Below are 17,089 nucleotides of genomic sequence, written 5' to 3' on the forward strand. Positions count from 1 at the left end.
AATTTTAATGTTTTGACCACACACATTCTTGTACTAGATTCCTTGGCCTGGCGCCTCCTCTTTTGTTCATCCTAGCTTGCTATGCAGGCGGGGGTTCTGTTTCTAGTTTAACTATCAATTCCGGCTTTTTGTTCATGTCTCCCAGTTGCGCCTTTAGATATGATGACCAGCTTCACTGCAAAATCTTTATTCTCGATATGGAATTCAAACTAAACGAGGGAAAACATTGGAATACTTTGGAATCATTGAATGCACAAACCAAATGCTAAGCAAAGGCACAATAGAACCAATCATTAAATCAGAAATGTAATGACAATCCAAAATGTAGAAAGTTAAACATGAGCCAGACGAAAATAATAACCTATGATCTGTAAAGGAGGAAGTTCTATTAACTCCTATCAATAATGGATACATATATGATGAAAAAGTAAAAGTTAAAAAACATTAAATGCAGGACAGTGTTGTCCCAACTCTATATGCTAGAACATGTTAATAACATAGAAGAAGGAAATAATTTACTAATCTCTACATTTTGTAGGATTCATGAAGGGTGAAACCATTTAACATTCGGAAATGTAAAGACAATCCGAAGGGGGATTGTCGTCTGAAGGAGAAGCAGAATCAGAATTCACCTTCTCTTAGCTACTCACTGCCTTCTCTTCATTACCACCTACCCTGCCGAACACTGAACTACTATTCTGCTCTGGTGAAATACATGGATTCTCTGCAGGCTTCAAAATGTCCGTCAGCAGCTTCTGGCCTACTAGCTGAGGTTGCTGCTTATTTTCTTGTCCTCTTTTCTTTCATGCAGCTGTTGCTGTCGATTTAGCATTTGTTGCTACTTGTTTTCTTCTACCTCCATTCTTTCCATATTCTGGGCGACCAGCTACCACATCCACCTTAAAATCTTCATCGCTGAAATCATCGTTTTCATCTTCCCCATCAGATATCTCTGTAACAGTTAACGACTTTTCTGTGCTGCAGCCTTTGATACTTTCTTCCTCGTAGACACTTGGGGAATTTCATGTTAATTCCCAACATCAAGAACAATAAGTTTTGAAATGAGCAAAAGACTCCATAAGTATAATTGTAGTAGTCATTGGAGGAGTAATGACTAGTCTATCTGATTTGAGATCATTAGGGTGTTCCTTTACTTGGACAAATGGTATGGTTTGGAGCAAATTGGCCAGGGTGATTGCTAATCAGAGATGGGTTCTGAGGGATCTGAGGACCTAAAAAAACCTGTAAAGGCTCTTAATGCATCCCACTTCTCCCAACAAAAACTGCACGACAATCCCTCGGATGGTGACCTGCAACTACTACTGAATGAAAGGAGAGGAACTGTGAAATTATAGATGGGAAAGGAGAGGGAATGTGAAATGATAGGTGGTCTGGGTGTGCTGGATCTGAAACCCTGGCATCATTCCTTGCTCACAAAAACACTCTGCAATATCCACTCTAAAAAGGCTTTGTCTGGTCCAAATGCGTCAATCAAATTTACCTGAAAGGTTCAAGTCTGTGGGAGGCCAGAATATCAAATGATGAATTCTCACTATACAAAAAGCTCATTAGAATTAAGAATCAGATTATGTGAAGATGTGCGAACCACCTGGATGCATTGTTTCAGCTTTTTGAGGAATGAGACCTCGATCATTCTAGCTCTTTCATTTGCTATAACTTTTGGATAACTAAAGGAACTACGGTTCCTTGGTCCATGGTGGTTTGGAAGAGTGGAAGTACCCCTATACATGCTTTCACTATTTCGCTGGGAATTATAAGGAAACTACCTACTTGTGATAGGCGTGTTGGGTTTGAAGGAAACCTGTATTGTTCCTTTTGGTTGGTAAGAGAGTTGGTTTGGCCTCTACTGTTTATCTCATATGGAATGCCAGAAATAGGAAAATGTTTGAAGGAAAATTCATATCTCCAATGGAGTTGATTGTGACCATTTAGAAACATATATACACAGTACTAGGCCAAAAGGTCCCTAGATTTGCTCAAGCTCTCTTAAGATCCTGAGTGTTAACTTTATTGCTTGTAATTTTGATGGAGTTCATTTCCCCCCTATATCTGCCCAGTGTTCCATGTAAATACTCATTTTGATAAATATATTTACTTTTCGATCAAAAAAACAGTATGATAAATTGATGGATCATCGACTCTCTTTGTGCTACAAATAGCGGTGATAAATGGAACATAACATTTAAATATTTCCTACTCAATAATAAAATATATAAAGATTTTCCTATTTAATTAAATATAGTTAATGTATATATATTTATAATGTATGATTGTTATATAGTGTATGGAGTAGCGATATTTAACCAAATCTGGCTACTTGAAGTAGCGAGATTTGCCAAGTGTCAATTTGAGAATTATTTTTCTAAAAAAATATTATTTAATATCTATATTTTAAAAAATGATAAATGGGGAAAAAACTCGGTTCCTTGTGCTGTCGTGTTTTTTGGTTCGTTGGATGGATCGTCTCGGGTGGACAGCCCCAAACCCTGATTTGTCAGCTTCTGATTGGACAATATAAGATGGCTGATAGGCAGTTTAGTCTTTTAGACGGTAGCAAATCGCAACATGGGATTTAAAAATTTTTATATAAATAATTACTAAATATATTAAATGTGAAATTAGATAAAAATATTGAATAAAAATGTTAACAAATATAGCATATGAGTGCTGAGCTAATTTCTAAAATCCCCTTGAAAAAAAATTATTAAACAATAGTTTTTGTTAAACTTATTTTTATTAAGCATTCACTTTTTACGTGTCTTATTGTAATTTATCATTATCATTATGGAATCTTTTAAAAAAGAAAAATTGAAAGATTAGGGGTTAGGTAGGTAAAAGAGAAATTAAAATAAATCATAATTTTGGAATTTAGAGATGGATTTGAGTTTTAATATTTTATAAAAAGGGTAAAAAATATTTCCAATATATATTGTATAATACTTTAATTAATTCTTGGCTTATAAAGTAAAAGATAACTTGATGCTTGTACTATGGGGGGGATATCATACAAATTTGTTATGAAAAATATTAAATTCAAAATTTTGAATAGTATATGAAACAATTTTGAAATAGTTTATGAAACAATTTTGAAATGAGGATACACTTCTTAATTTTGTTGTCTTGCTTGATCTTAATAAACATTTAAATGGATCCAAAAACATAAGGGGGCAGCAATACAATATTAATAAATTTTTTGTAAAATTATTATTATTATTATTATTATTATTATTATTATTATTATACCCAAGATCCAGCACTATCTATGATAAGTATTTTTGTCATTTGACTTAATAAATAAAACTGTCGGATCCTTCTAATTTAAATATTAATATGAGTAAAGATATTTTTAAAAAATAGGCTAAAATCAACAAAATTAGATTTAATTTTTTATTTTTATTTTTAAAAGTAGTTAAGACTTAAAATTGGGACTAAGGAATTGTGTTACAGATAACCTCGTCTTCCTCTTTCTTAATTAGTCTCAAGCGATAACCACCCTAAGGCCTCCCTATTAAAGAAACTTTTTTTTTTTAAGAAATGAATTACTAAAAAGGTGAATTACATTTTTATTGTGCATGTCAGTATAATGGATGTGATCTACAGATCAGAATTCTGAACAGTTGCTGCAGAGCATGCACAGCAGCCTGCATATAGCCATTATTTCCTACCATCCTATTTTTGCTAGCATCCATCAACTACGGATAGTAATAAGCAATAAAAATAATATAATGTATATAAACATATTTAGTAATTATTTCTATAAAAAATTTTAAATCCTATCTTGGAATTTGCTGCCGTCCAAAGAGACTAAGCTTTCTGTCAACCATTTGATAATGTCCAATCAGATACTGACAAATCTGGGCTGACGTGGGCCATCCAACTCTGCACGTTTTGGGGCTGTCCACCCGAGACTATCCATTCAATGAACCAAAAAACACCACAGCATAAGGAACCGAGTTTTTTCCTTATTTATCATTTTTTAAAATATAGATATTAAATAATATTTTTTTATAAAACTAATTCTTAAATTGACACGTGGAAAATCTCGCTACTTGGAGTAGCGAGATTTGGTAAAATATCGCTACTCTAAATAGCGAGATTTGTTTTTAGAAAAATAATTTTCCACTTGACACGTGGTAAATATCGCTACTTGGAGTAGCGAGATTACATTAGAATCATCCTGATAAATACTTTTCAGAATGAAATATTATTTAATATAATTTTTTTAAAAAAAAATTAAAACGGGAAAAAACTCCAATATTGATCGAAGGTCAAAATATTTATTTAACATTCTTGTGTACATGCCTCTTTAAAAGGGCTTTAAGAGTTTTGGCTTAGATTTATAACATTGTCTCTTTTGGTCCACTTGTAGATAAATATTATGAGGGCATTTAAAATATTTGAACTCTTGTGTACGAAAAAAGAAGTTGATCATTAGACTTTTGCAGTGGTAAAGATGTGCACGTGGAGTCTGTGGTTGAAGAGGGAAAGATAAGGACGGAGGCATGAGCTGTTTCCTGCAAAACCCAGTCTCTGTCATGCACTCTAGCAAGTGGCCTTCTTCAAAACGAGCTTCCTTCTGGATTTCCATCAAAATGAGAATTTGAAATGACGTGATGGCTCCATCCAGATCTGACCCTTCATTGAATTTTCATCAAAATGGCCCTTTGGATAAAAAGATAAAGATGTTTTTGTTTAGGTTTTATATGGGTGTGAAATAGAGCAAATGAGAAACAAGTAGCAGGTAGCATTACCCACAAGACAATAAAAACAGAATGAAAAATGTAAAATTATGAAACATACGTCTAAAAGAGCCAAATATGCATAGAAAATGAGTCTTAAGGGGCTAAAATGTTTTAAAGAATTTTCTTGGAATTCTAAAGGATTTTTCTTGAATTTTCTAAGAATTTTACTATTTATGAAATTTTATGACAACTAGAATTTAATGGACATTTTCTAAGTTTTTGATTTTTAGAATTTTTCCTTAAGATTTTCTAGATTTTTTTTTTTTTGTTGACATTTCTAGTATTATTCATGCATTTTTATTCATCTATAATTCATTTTAGTTATTATTGAAGAGAAAAACACTTTGCATCTAGGGTTGATGTGAACATGACGTTATACACATCAATGTAAGGGAGGGAAATCATCCAATTTTAACACATGGTACACCAAGATGATGCCATCTATTATGATCTTGACTATTGAACAACAAAGGATCAGATCTAGCCACATGATCCAATCTTAGTCATGCAAAATATGCGATTTATATTTGATCATGTGATTTAATTTCTTATCAACTAAGACAAAAAAATAGGTCAAATCAAGACCTGTTGGAAAAACCTTAGATGAAACAAAATGGAGAAGTTTCTTACTAATTAAGATCCCCAAGGAAGACATTAGATTACACAAAATTAATGAGTGAAAATTGATTAACTAGGACCACTTAGGAAATACCTTAGATGGTACAAAAATGAAAGAAAGTTGATTATTAACTCCCTGAAAATAAATTTTCAAAATAAATGGGACAAAGACCTCCTAAAGACTCCAAATGAAATTTTTGAGAATCAAAGCTAGTTTCAAAAGGACCAAAATATTACTACGCATAGTCCCGGAAGGTGTCCACAAGGGGCTCGAAAGTTCGGCTTGATAAGAACTCGTCATACATCATAAATAAGTGCTTCACAAGCCTAATTTTGAGATTTATTTAATAAATAATTTAGTCAAATATAAACATGTGGACTTGGGTCATTTTGATTCATGAGTGGCTCGGTTATATGCTTTATTAGGCTCGTACATAGGCTTAAATTAGGTAGGCTTGCTTCATAGGGTCGAATTACGTTGAAGAGATAGTATTAGACTTATTTAGCTTGAAAGTAAAGACTATATGACTTATTTTGGTCAAACTCCATAACTCAAGTTCAACAATAGAAGTTGCCTTGATGGGAGCAAAGAAACCCAAGGCAAATCTCACTTTCACCTTTTTGTATAAGAAAATCTTAAGAGCCTCTTGCATCTCACATGAGATGTTCTAAAAAAGCCAAATCATTTAGTAGCACTTGATAGCTTAGTCCAATAAGTACTTATTCAAAAATAGGAGTTGCCTTGATGGGGGCAAAGAAATCCTAGGCAAATTTCATTTTCGCCATTTTGTATAAGAAAATCTTAAGAGCCTTTTGCATCTCTCAACAAGATGTTTTAAAAGAGTCAAATCATTCATTAACACTTGATAGGTTAGTCTAGTAAGAAATTGTTAAGTTATACAAATGAACAAGCTTTAGCAATTGTATTCGATGTCGATTTGCAATCGAGTCAAACTTGACTTTGATTAAAAATTTAAGAAATAAATTTGAACATTTAAAAGTTCAACTTAATTCGATTAATTTATTGCGCCTCAGTTTTGTCCAAAAAAGAGAAAATGCTAGATTTTGATCAATGACCATTTGAGGAAAGGGGGCAAAAAGATGCTTATTCATATATGTATACATGATTTTTTCAAAATGGATAGTTTTGGATTTGGCTAAGAAAGAAATAGGAAGAAATTTTCACTTGCACTATATATTCTTATTGCCTACATATCTATAGCTTTGTTTGTTTTGTATTTATATACCTTAATCATTGTGCCCTTATAGGTTGCAACTACCATAATTTGATCACGGGTGGCATTGAATGAAACATCAAAGGCCCATAAGAAATCGGATTACACAATCCCTTTGATATCAATCAAGAAGAACAACCAACTTGCCACAAGTACTGTTAGGCAATAGATCATACAGAAGAAGCTCACCCCATAGAGTCTTAAGTTTGCCAAAATAAACAAAAACAAAATCATTATCCAGAGTCAAACTTGTTAATGCCTTTTTGAGTTGAAAAATGCGGTGACCATTCGATTGAGTGAATCGTTCTTGGAGTTCTTTTCAGACTTAAGTAGCATCGTCCACGAAAGCAATGTTGGATTTGAGAGAGGAATTTACGGAGTTATGCAACCAAGAGACCACTAAGTCTTTGCATCGCTCCCATGCATCAAAAAATGGGTTTGAGGTTGTTGATTTTGGTTTAGAGAAGGTGCCATTGATAAATCCAAGTTTATTTTTGGCATGGAGGGCCCTGCACATGGTTCTCAACCAAGTAGTGTAGTTTTTAGAAGTAAGTAGGTCAGGGACTAAGGGAAGAGATGGATTATCTCCATCCTCAAGTTTGTAAGGATTGGTTGGGTTGGAGAAATCTAGAAAAGGGGATTTGGATGTGTTGGAAGCTTCACTAGCCATTGGAAAAAAAAAAAGAAGGAATTCTTACCCTGTATCACGCTCTGATAACATGTAAGAATAATAGGGGAAGAAGCACGAAAGAGAATAGAGAAGAATTGTTGAAAATGCTATTGCACTGATTGTGTTGCATTGAATTGAACTCTCTACATGATGCAACTGCTTTATACAGGAATGAAGCAAAAAAAAATTCTTAACTAGCCAAAGAATATTCTAACACTATATAGCTAGATTAACAGCCTATAAATTTACATAATGGTACAAAGACACCTTAGCTATGAATGACACTATTTAGTAAATTTCCTGAACAATTATCATATGAGGGGTGTCCAACTGATATAGGATGTGGCTGCATATCAGCAACTTTGAGGATACCACGAGTTGCTGCATTTGCATGAGATAAGCTAATGTTGGGCTGCTCTAATACCCCCCCCCCCCGGCGCGCAAGATGGAGAGTAGATGTTAGCTACTCCCATCTTGGAGATATGTGAGTAGAGTAAATGAGAGGGCAATGAATTGGTAAACATATCGGCAAACTGCAACTGTGTAGTAACATGAGCAGTCCAGAGTGAGCCTTCCTGTATCTTGTCCCTTATAAGATGACAATCCACTTCAATGTGCTTTTTCCTTTCTTGAAACACTGGGTTAGATGCAATTTGCAAAGCGACTTTATTGTCACAAAATAACTCAGTTTCTTGAGGGCGAGGGATGGCAAGATCAGTTAACAATTGTCGTAGCCAAGTGAGTTCAGTAGATACAGAAGCCACGGCCCGGTATTCAGCCTCAGCAGAGGACTTGGATACGATAGTCTACTTCTTGGACCTCCAAGAAATGACCTCCAAGAAATAAGAGATTGTCCTAAGAAAACACAAAATCCAGTTATAGACTTGCGAGTGTCTAGGCAAGAAGCCCAGTCCGAATCAGAATATCCAATGAGTTGGATAGAATAAGCAGCAAACAAGAGGAAGCCTTGGCCAGGAGCATTCTTGAGATAGCGAAGCACTTTGTGAGCTACGGCAAGGTGAGTAGTTGAAGGGTGATCCATGTATTGACTTAGGACTTGAATGGGATAGCTTATGTCGGGTCTGGTGAGGGTAAGGTAAAGCAATCTACCAATGAGTTGGCAATAAGGGGTGGGATCAGACAAACGGGTTCTAGAGGTTTTGGTTAATTTGTGGTTCTGATCCATGGGGAGTTTAAGTGGTTTGGAGGCAAGGTTACCAGTATGTTCCGGCTGGTCACCGGTAGGTGTGATCTACACCGTATGTGGCAATGGATTTACAGTGGGCCTAGCTCGTCGTAGTGTAGTTTGGCACGTGGCAATGTAATCGGGGTGAGACTAGGTGACCTTGTGTAGTTGCGTATGTAGCAATGGATTTACTATTGGGCCTGAGTCGTAGATCTTTGTAGTTGCATGTGTAGAAATGTAATCGCTGTGAGACTAGGTGACCTTGTGTAGTTGCGTATGTAGCAATGGATTTACCATTGGGCCTTGATCGTCGCAACGTAGTTGCGTATGTAGCAATGTAATCGCTGTGAGACGAGGTGACCTAGTGTAGTTGCAAAACTAGTGTGATGACACCGACCGTATGTATGTATGTATGTATGTATTTGGGTATCGTATGAACTGGAATGGTTTTTGTGAAAATACTAGAACTGTATGGAAATGTATGAAACTGTTTTGAAACTGTACGAATTGTTTCAACTGTATCGTATGCATAGTGTTATGAAGTATGTAACATGACATTGGTTTGCCACACACTGATATAACCTATTTTCTCCCTTACTGAGAGGTGTCTCACCCCGAATATATACAAATGTTTTTCAGGTAGTCGAAACTAGCATCCTAACATCCGGAAGCGAGGGGTGTTGTTTAGCTACTACTAGTGGTTGATAGGTACAAGTTTTTGTAACCGGGTTGTTGTGATGGATTTTGTAGACGCCCGTAGTATGTATGGTGTTCATAGGGATGTATATTCTCGTATGGTATAGACTCTGGTATGGTACAGTTATGTATAAAAAGACCGTATTCTGCTACGTATTTTGATAAGTATGGACGATTGTATGTATGTATGTAGGGCATCCATTCACCCTACGGGGTCGGACCCTTTTTGTATGTGGTATCATGTATGTTTTAATTAATACAGAGACAGGTTAGGTTACTTAAATTCACCCCTGGGTCCCATTTCCGGGTTCGGGGCGTGACAGTATTACCTTAAAGTTGTGGTGTGTTTGCGCATGGTGGACGTGCATGGAGTGAATGAGGTCATCCTTCGTGTTGAAAATCATACCTTTCCCAAATTCTGAGACACCATCCCATCGGGTGCTCTCGAGTGAACTTTCAAATTCAGTTTTGATATGACCGGCTTCGACATCGACCATGTACGCTAATGGCGGCACGTCGCGTCTATGACCGACATGTGTGTACTGAGGAGGCATCATAACTTCTTCATGGTTAACCCCATATTAGGTTGCATTAGCTAGACCGTGTATGCCCTCTCTCATTCATGACAATAGATGGAACCATTTGGAAGTCTGGTATGGACACAACTTTAATTGAACTTCGGTCATGCCTATACTCTATTGATGATTGTGGTTTGTGATAATTATTGCTTCCCACATTGAATCCTTGTAAAGTAGACTCCTCACTTTAAAGCTCTATTGACAAGAATTCCGGCTAAAATGATGTACCGAGGACGTCATTCAAATCTAATGCCAAAGTGGCTTGTGAAAGATGATCAAATAGTCTGCTCGTCTCACCGGTATCATATTCGGTATATGGTTGAGAATGGATGAATGCTTCCCCCTACAAAGTTGGGGCTTCGCCCATACTATTGCTTCGAGGAATGCGTTTAACAAAAAATATCAACTGCATATGTAATGACCTGCTTAATTAACATGATTTTTTTTTCTACTGTAATAATTATCATACTCTGATACCATAACATTATCCTAAGCAGCGAGAAGCATAATACAAATAAACATTTCCATACATAATGATATACCATACTGTACAATACCAGAGTGCTATCATGTTTCCCAAAAGAATATATACATGTGTTACTAAATCCCCAAAATTGCCCTCAGCTAGCTAGGGCAAATACAAAAACCCTCCACTGTACTCACTTTGCTGTCAGGGTACTACAGACGCCCCTCTACTTGCGAGCCTGATCTGCTCGCCTACCTGGATCACCTGAAAAAGGTTTCAACACTCGGATGAGGCAACGCTCAGTAAGACGATATATGCTATTACTAGTGTGTGGAAAATGAGTCATCATATCATAAAAATCCGTTTCCATATAATCATGTATATCTGGATCTATAAATAGAATACAAATCATAATAGGGTTGCGCAGCTATCTGTATTTAAGTTACTATTCAAAATACTTCTAACATACATAAGTAATTCCCTTGTCTCTGTAAATCAGAATATACATAATAATAATTGTAAACTTTCCCCTGTGGATATTTGTATGTCATGATTTAACCCCTCATGACAGGGTTGTGCGGCCCGTAGGCGGGATCTACACTGCCCGACCGACTAGGTAAATCACTATACTCCCTCGGTCGATCTGCCCACCTCTACCCATATTTGATGGGGAGTCTGTCCACGTCAAGGGCACTATACGATCGACCTATAGCCTATTATCTGAATAGGCAGTTGCACTCTATAAACTGTATGCTGCATGTAGCTACGATACCGTGCTCTGTAAACTGTATGGTCCAACAGGGTCTGATACTATATACATATTCATATATATACTCTTTCACTGTTTTCATCATGTTTTCAAAATTACCATAACGCTATCATTATATTCTGTACATACTATAACTGTAGCATCTCGATGCTATCTCTGTATAACTATCTATATATTCTGTAAATGCTTTGTCTGTATTCTTTGAATGTTATGATAATAGGAAACATGACATACTTTAAACTCTGTAAATCATAATACTACAACTACGTAATCATAATACTGTATCCGTAATTCGTATAATCATGGTGTTAAAATCCGTAAAATCATGGTACTGTAATTTACATAATCATAGCACTGAAATACATAAAATTATGAAACTACAATTCATAAAACATACTCCCATACTACATACATATTCTCAAGCCACACCATACTTGAGTACATAATTTTCATAAATAAATACACTGCATAATATTTAGAAATTTCCTAGCATAGTATATATCTCTTACCTTATCTCTGAAAAGCCCCTACTATACTCTAGCCCGATACCCGCAGGGCCTCCTACAAAACACCTTGAAACCAATATTTACCTGAACTAAACATCAGTATTTTTCTATCTGTATCATTTCCTATAACTACCACAAGACCAAAAGGAGACTAAAAGGCCTTACCCTGAATTTGGGATGATTTCTAACTCCGATTTCCTAACGATCCGCTCCGGTAGATGTGTAGAGAATTTCGCCAGAAGCGTCGTGGTAGCTTCAAGTCGTCAATCCGGCGACCGGTGGGGCTGGAAATGAAGAGAGAAGGGAGAGAGAGTCGTAGGAGAGAGAGAGCGGCGAGAGAAATGAGAAATATCTCGGTTTCCCGCCTTATATACTGCCAGATTCGTCGACGAGGCCCGTCACTTCGTCGACAAATCCTTCAATAAATTCGTCGACGAAATTTAGATCGCCCCAGAACCTCTCTCGGTATTTTCTCGTTGACGAAGCTTGACAATTAACTAAATTTATGATTATTTAATATTATCTCCAAAATGCAATGTCCGCGTTCGTCGACGAAGTCTACGGCCTCTTTCTGTTTCTGTTTCTATTTTCTCTCCCTCTTATTATTAAAATATTATTATTCTTCGGGTCATTACAACATATATGTCCGAACAAAAACTCTACAGGTTCAACGCAATTAGGACGTCTGCATAAATTTTTATTGGGATGTCAATGTACACCAAATTTCCACCACCCCCTCATTGCAGATATCTTGATGTCAATTCTAACATATACTCATTTAGATAAATATCTAATCCTTCATATATTTTGCGTTTCAAACTTTCTAACTTCATCCTCCTTCAAATTCGAATGACTTTCGCTGACCCAATGTTTTACTTAATAGCTGTCGATCCATGAATAATCTTATCATCAATGTATAATAAGACCGTCACTTTGTTAGCTGACGAATTTGATGTCATTATGACTTTTCAAAAATAGAATTTATCTACAAGGTGATGAAGGATGTTGGAGGATCAAAGAAGGAATGAGTAATAGTGAGTGATAGTGGGGGATTGATTAACTTATATATAGGGAATTGAGTGATCAAACTTATTTTTAGAAAGTTAATTTTAATTTTTTAATATACACGTACGCAGAAGCGGACAAAAATAATTTTATAATATCAAATAATTTTTCGGAAGTCCATGTGGACACTATTTATGCACACTGTTTTATGTATACATGCATAACCAAAAAAAAAATTAACACCAAATGGACTTAGTCGGTTTGGACACTTAAAAAAAAAAAAAATTTCGACATCTTTTTGTTTTTTTAACACCACGTCCCATCTGATTTTTATTTTTTTCCCCTCCCGCTGACGCAGCCTGTCCCCTCACCTGTCTCATGCCTTTTTTTTTCGTTTTCTCCCCACTCTCTCTGCCCTAAAGGCGAGCCCTCCTACTCCTCTCTCTCTCCTCTCTTACCCTGACACCCATTAATGCCCTTTCCCCTCTCTCCTCTCTCCCCAACGACCCCACCCCCCCTTTTTTTTTTTTTTTCATTTCTCATGCTGATTGATAGCTGATATTTTTTTTTTTAATTATTGACGACCACTAGCAGCTGAATCTTTTTATTTTATTTTAAAGCCTTGGGTATAATTTTGTAAATTTTTTCTATTTTCTCTATTTTTGTAATTTTTTAAATATTTTCGTAAAAAACTCAGACTAAGGAGAGACGTCCATATATCTGCATCATCATCCACCACATGTGCTGAAAATCATTCAACCAGCCAGCTAACCTGTCACTCAATTCACCTGGACTGCTCAACCTATTACTCAACTCATCTGGACTGCTATTTTCATTTCTATCTATAAATAGCTTTCCCTTCTCACATTCTAGCCAGCCACAGGGGGAGAGGGAGAGGGAGAGGGAGAGGGATAGAGAGAGAGAGAAGCAGAGACATAAGCTTCAACAGTGAAAGAAAAAGAGAATGGGGTGTGTTTATCATCATGGCTTCCTAATTCCATTACTACTTGTGGCTTTGGCTTTCTCAGTTGCCTCTGCCGGTGATCCAGCCCCTCTTCAAGATTTCTGTGTTGCTGCCTCTACCACCAAGGATGCTGGTATATATATATATATATATATATATATATATATATATATATATACACACACATACATATACATGATTTGAAATTTGAATTTGAATTTATAAGTTCTTAAGTTTGTAACTGGAATTCTCGTATACAATGCCATGGATGTGCCACGCATATGCATTACTCTAACTCAGCATGGTGGTATAATCTGACCTTCGCTTAATTTGCATTGCAGTGATGGTGAACGGTAAGATCTGCAAAGACCCAAAACTAGTTGTGCCCGAAGACTTCTCCGTTTCCGGGTTCCATAAACGCGGAAACACTTCCAACCCGCTGGGCTCGATGATCACCACGTTCAATGTGGACTACCTCCCGGGGCTCAACACCCTGGGTTTATCCATGGCCAGGGTGGACTACGGTCCGGGAGGGGTGAACCCTCCCCACCTCCACCCGCGCGCGTCCGAGATGCTGGTGGTGGTTGAGGGCACCCTCTACGCCGGCTTCGTCACCACCAACTCCGACTCCCGCCTCTTCTCCAAAATCCTCCACAAGGGCGACGCCTTCGTCTTCCCCGTTGGCCTCATCCACTTCCAGATCAACATCGGCAGGACTCCCGCCGTGGCTTTTGTCGGCTTTGGCAGCCAGAAGGCCGGCGTCACTACCGTGGCCAACCGAATCTTCTCGTCGCAGCCGCCGATCATGGCCGACGTCCTCTCCACGGCCTTCCAAATGGACAAGGAGATGGTGGAACACCTTCAAGGAATCTCCTGGTTCGAGAACGCCGCCGGTTAAATTTGATTAAACGAGTTTGAAGCAATTTGCTATTGATGGGGAAAAACTATCACAAATCAATTTTCACGCGACTGTTCTATCATCGATAAATTATAACAAGTCATGATATTTTACTTTCTTATATTTGTAGACCCCACTTCTTTAGCTGGATGTATGTTTCCTCAATGTCCCGTCTATTCACCGAATGGAGAAGCAGATGATTATTCATCTGCTTCCAACTGTAAAATTAATTAGACGAGAAGGCAACCACTAGGCAATCTGACCACTACATATATATATATATATTTAGCCCCCACTTCTTAGCTGGATGTATGTTTTGGCTCTTTTCTTTGAAAGCGAAAATAGGCACACGAAAATATGATAGTAGCAGAGGAGAAAAACTTGCATACAACAGGTGCTATACTTAGAAAGTTTGAGTTTCAGTCTTACCTATGTATATAACGCACTCGGATCTCCTTGTTGCTTTAATTGGAAAAAATTCATAGAGAATCAGATTAAATTACCTACACTCAATCTCATGATGTTACTGCATGTGATCAATAGCAACTTAGTACACCATTTAGATTAAATATGTATAGGGTTGAGAAAAAATATAAATTAATGGAATTGCCACTAATATCTTATTTTGTCCTACCTAATTGATTATTACTAGTTAATTAATCTTATATTCACGCCTAGGTCTAAGGAATAGGTAGTCATAGTCCTTAATCAGATTCAGTTGGAGATCGAGAAGGAACATCCCAAAATTCTTAATTATCACCTTTCTTCATGCTACCCACCTGTATAAATGGAAGTAGTCCTTTACCTGATATCCCAAAAGTGTGAATAGATATAGCCCTTCCTTTTAATATTTGAAAGTCCGACAAAAACCAATCTAACCTCTAGATCCTTATGGCATGCATAAAACATAATCTCGAAGTTCATCACCAATTTATCGCATATATGGCTAAGGAATAAAGAAAATAAGAAAAAAAGTAGGTAGCATTGCACACATGACAATAAAAATAAATAGCAGAATGTAAAACTAAGAAATATATGTGCAAAAGAGCACAATATGCATAGAAAATTGAGTTTTAGGGGGCTAAAATGTTTTAAAGAATTTCTTTACATTTTTCTAGATTTTTAAGATTATTTTTTGAATTTTATAAAAAAATTACTATTTATAAAATTTTAAAAAAATTGGAATTTTATGGACATAGAATACATATATATATATATATATATATATATATATATTCTAAGTTTATGATTCTAGAAATTTTCCTGATTTCTTCACTCTTTTGGCATTTTTTTAGTATTATTCATGCCTTTTTATTCATTTATAATTCATTTTATTCATTTATTTAGTTATTATTTAAGAACAAAAAACGTGACACACTCTAACACTGCCATGTCTAGGGATGACATAAACATGATGTCAAATTAACACCAACGTAAGGGAGGAAAACCATCCAATGTTAACACGTGGTACACTACGATGGTACTTGTTGGCTTTTTGAGTCTAATCCCGTTTTGATTATGACAAAACTGTAACAACATGCTATTTAAATGGGGTTTATATATACTATAATATTTAAAATGCTCTCATACCATATTGGATTAAACTCAATCATCAACCTAAGTAGCGAGAAGTAGAAATCAAATAAATATAACCATATGTAATTATATACAATACCAAAGTACTAAATTGTTTTCCAAAATATACATATATGACTGTTCCCCAAAATACCCGTGGCTGGCTAGGGCTATACAGAAATACTCCAGAACAAATACTCACTCTCTACTGACAGGGCAGTACTGAAGCCCATCTACCTGCGAGTCTGATTTGCTCGCCTATTTGGATCACCTGAAAAATGTTAAATTAATTAGGATGAGCCAACGCTTAGTAAGACGAAATATGCTATTTTTAGTGTGGCAAATGAGTTACAATACTGTGAAAATCTATCACTACATAATCATGTATCACTAAATCTGTAAAGTACAATACCAGTAATATAATCTTCATCTTTTACCTGTTGCTTAACATTTCTGTACTTTAGGTTTCTATTCAAAATACTGCTAATATACATACATACATACATATATATATATATATATATATATATATTCTGCTTCTGTAAAACTGTATAAACATAGTAATAACTGTAAACTTCCCTGTGGATAACTGTGCGTCATGATTTAACCCCTCATGACAAGGTTGTGCGGCCCGTAGGCAGGATTTACCCTGGCTGGCCAATCAGGAATAAATCACTATACTCCATAGTCTGATCAGTCCTCCTCAACCCATATTTGATGGAGAGTCTGTCCACTCGTGGGCTCTATGCGATCGACCTTTATACCACGTATTATTTGAATAGTTGGTTGCATTCTATAAACTATATGTAGCTACGATACCGTGTTCTGTAACTGTATGGTCCAATAGGGTCTGATACTATATAATACATCTCTATATACAATTATCTGTTTTATCATGATTCTGTAATAACTATATAAACCATAACACTGTAACAAACTGTATCTATATCAATTGTGTTTCTGTAATTAACTGTAAATCTATATGTCATAGTACTGTAAAACTGTATAATCATGGTATTTCTGTAATTGCTATAAAATATATTTACTATCTGTATATTCTGTAAAACACATCTCTGAAAAATAATATAAAGCATGTTTCTGTACTATATCTATATTCTCAAGTCACGCAGTAATTTTATAACATATTAATTATATTTGAT

At 36.0% G+C, this 17,089-nt stretch overlaps 1 protein-coding gene across 1 annotated transcript; it reads left to right on the top strand.

Moving 5' to 3' along the window:
• Nucleotides 1-12,941: 12,941 nt before the first annotated feature.
• Nucleotides 12,942-14,649, top strand: LOC131152822 (germin-like protein subfamily 1 member 13). The gene is made up of 2 exons (XM_058104704.1): nucleotides 12,942-13,589; nucleotides 13,798-14,649. Exons 1-2 carry the CDS (start codon nucleotides 13,457-13,459, stop codon nucleotides 14,352-14,354), a joined length of 690 nt encoding a protein of 229 aa, XP_057960687.1. The 5' UTR covers nucleotides 12,942-13,456; the 3' UTR covers nucleotides 14,355-14,649.
• Nucleotides 14,650-17,089: the final 2,440 nt, after the last annotated feature.

This window comes from Malania oleifera, chromosome 4 (assembly GCF_029873635.1).
Source record: "Malania oleifera isolate guangnan ecotype guangnan chromosome 4, ASM2987363v1, whole genome shotgun sequence".
Taxonomy (NCBI): domain Eukaryota; kingdom Viridiplantae; phylum Streptophyta; class Magnoliopsida; order Santalales; family Ximeniaceae; genus Malania; species Malania oleifera.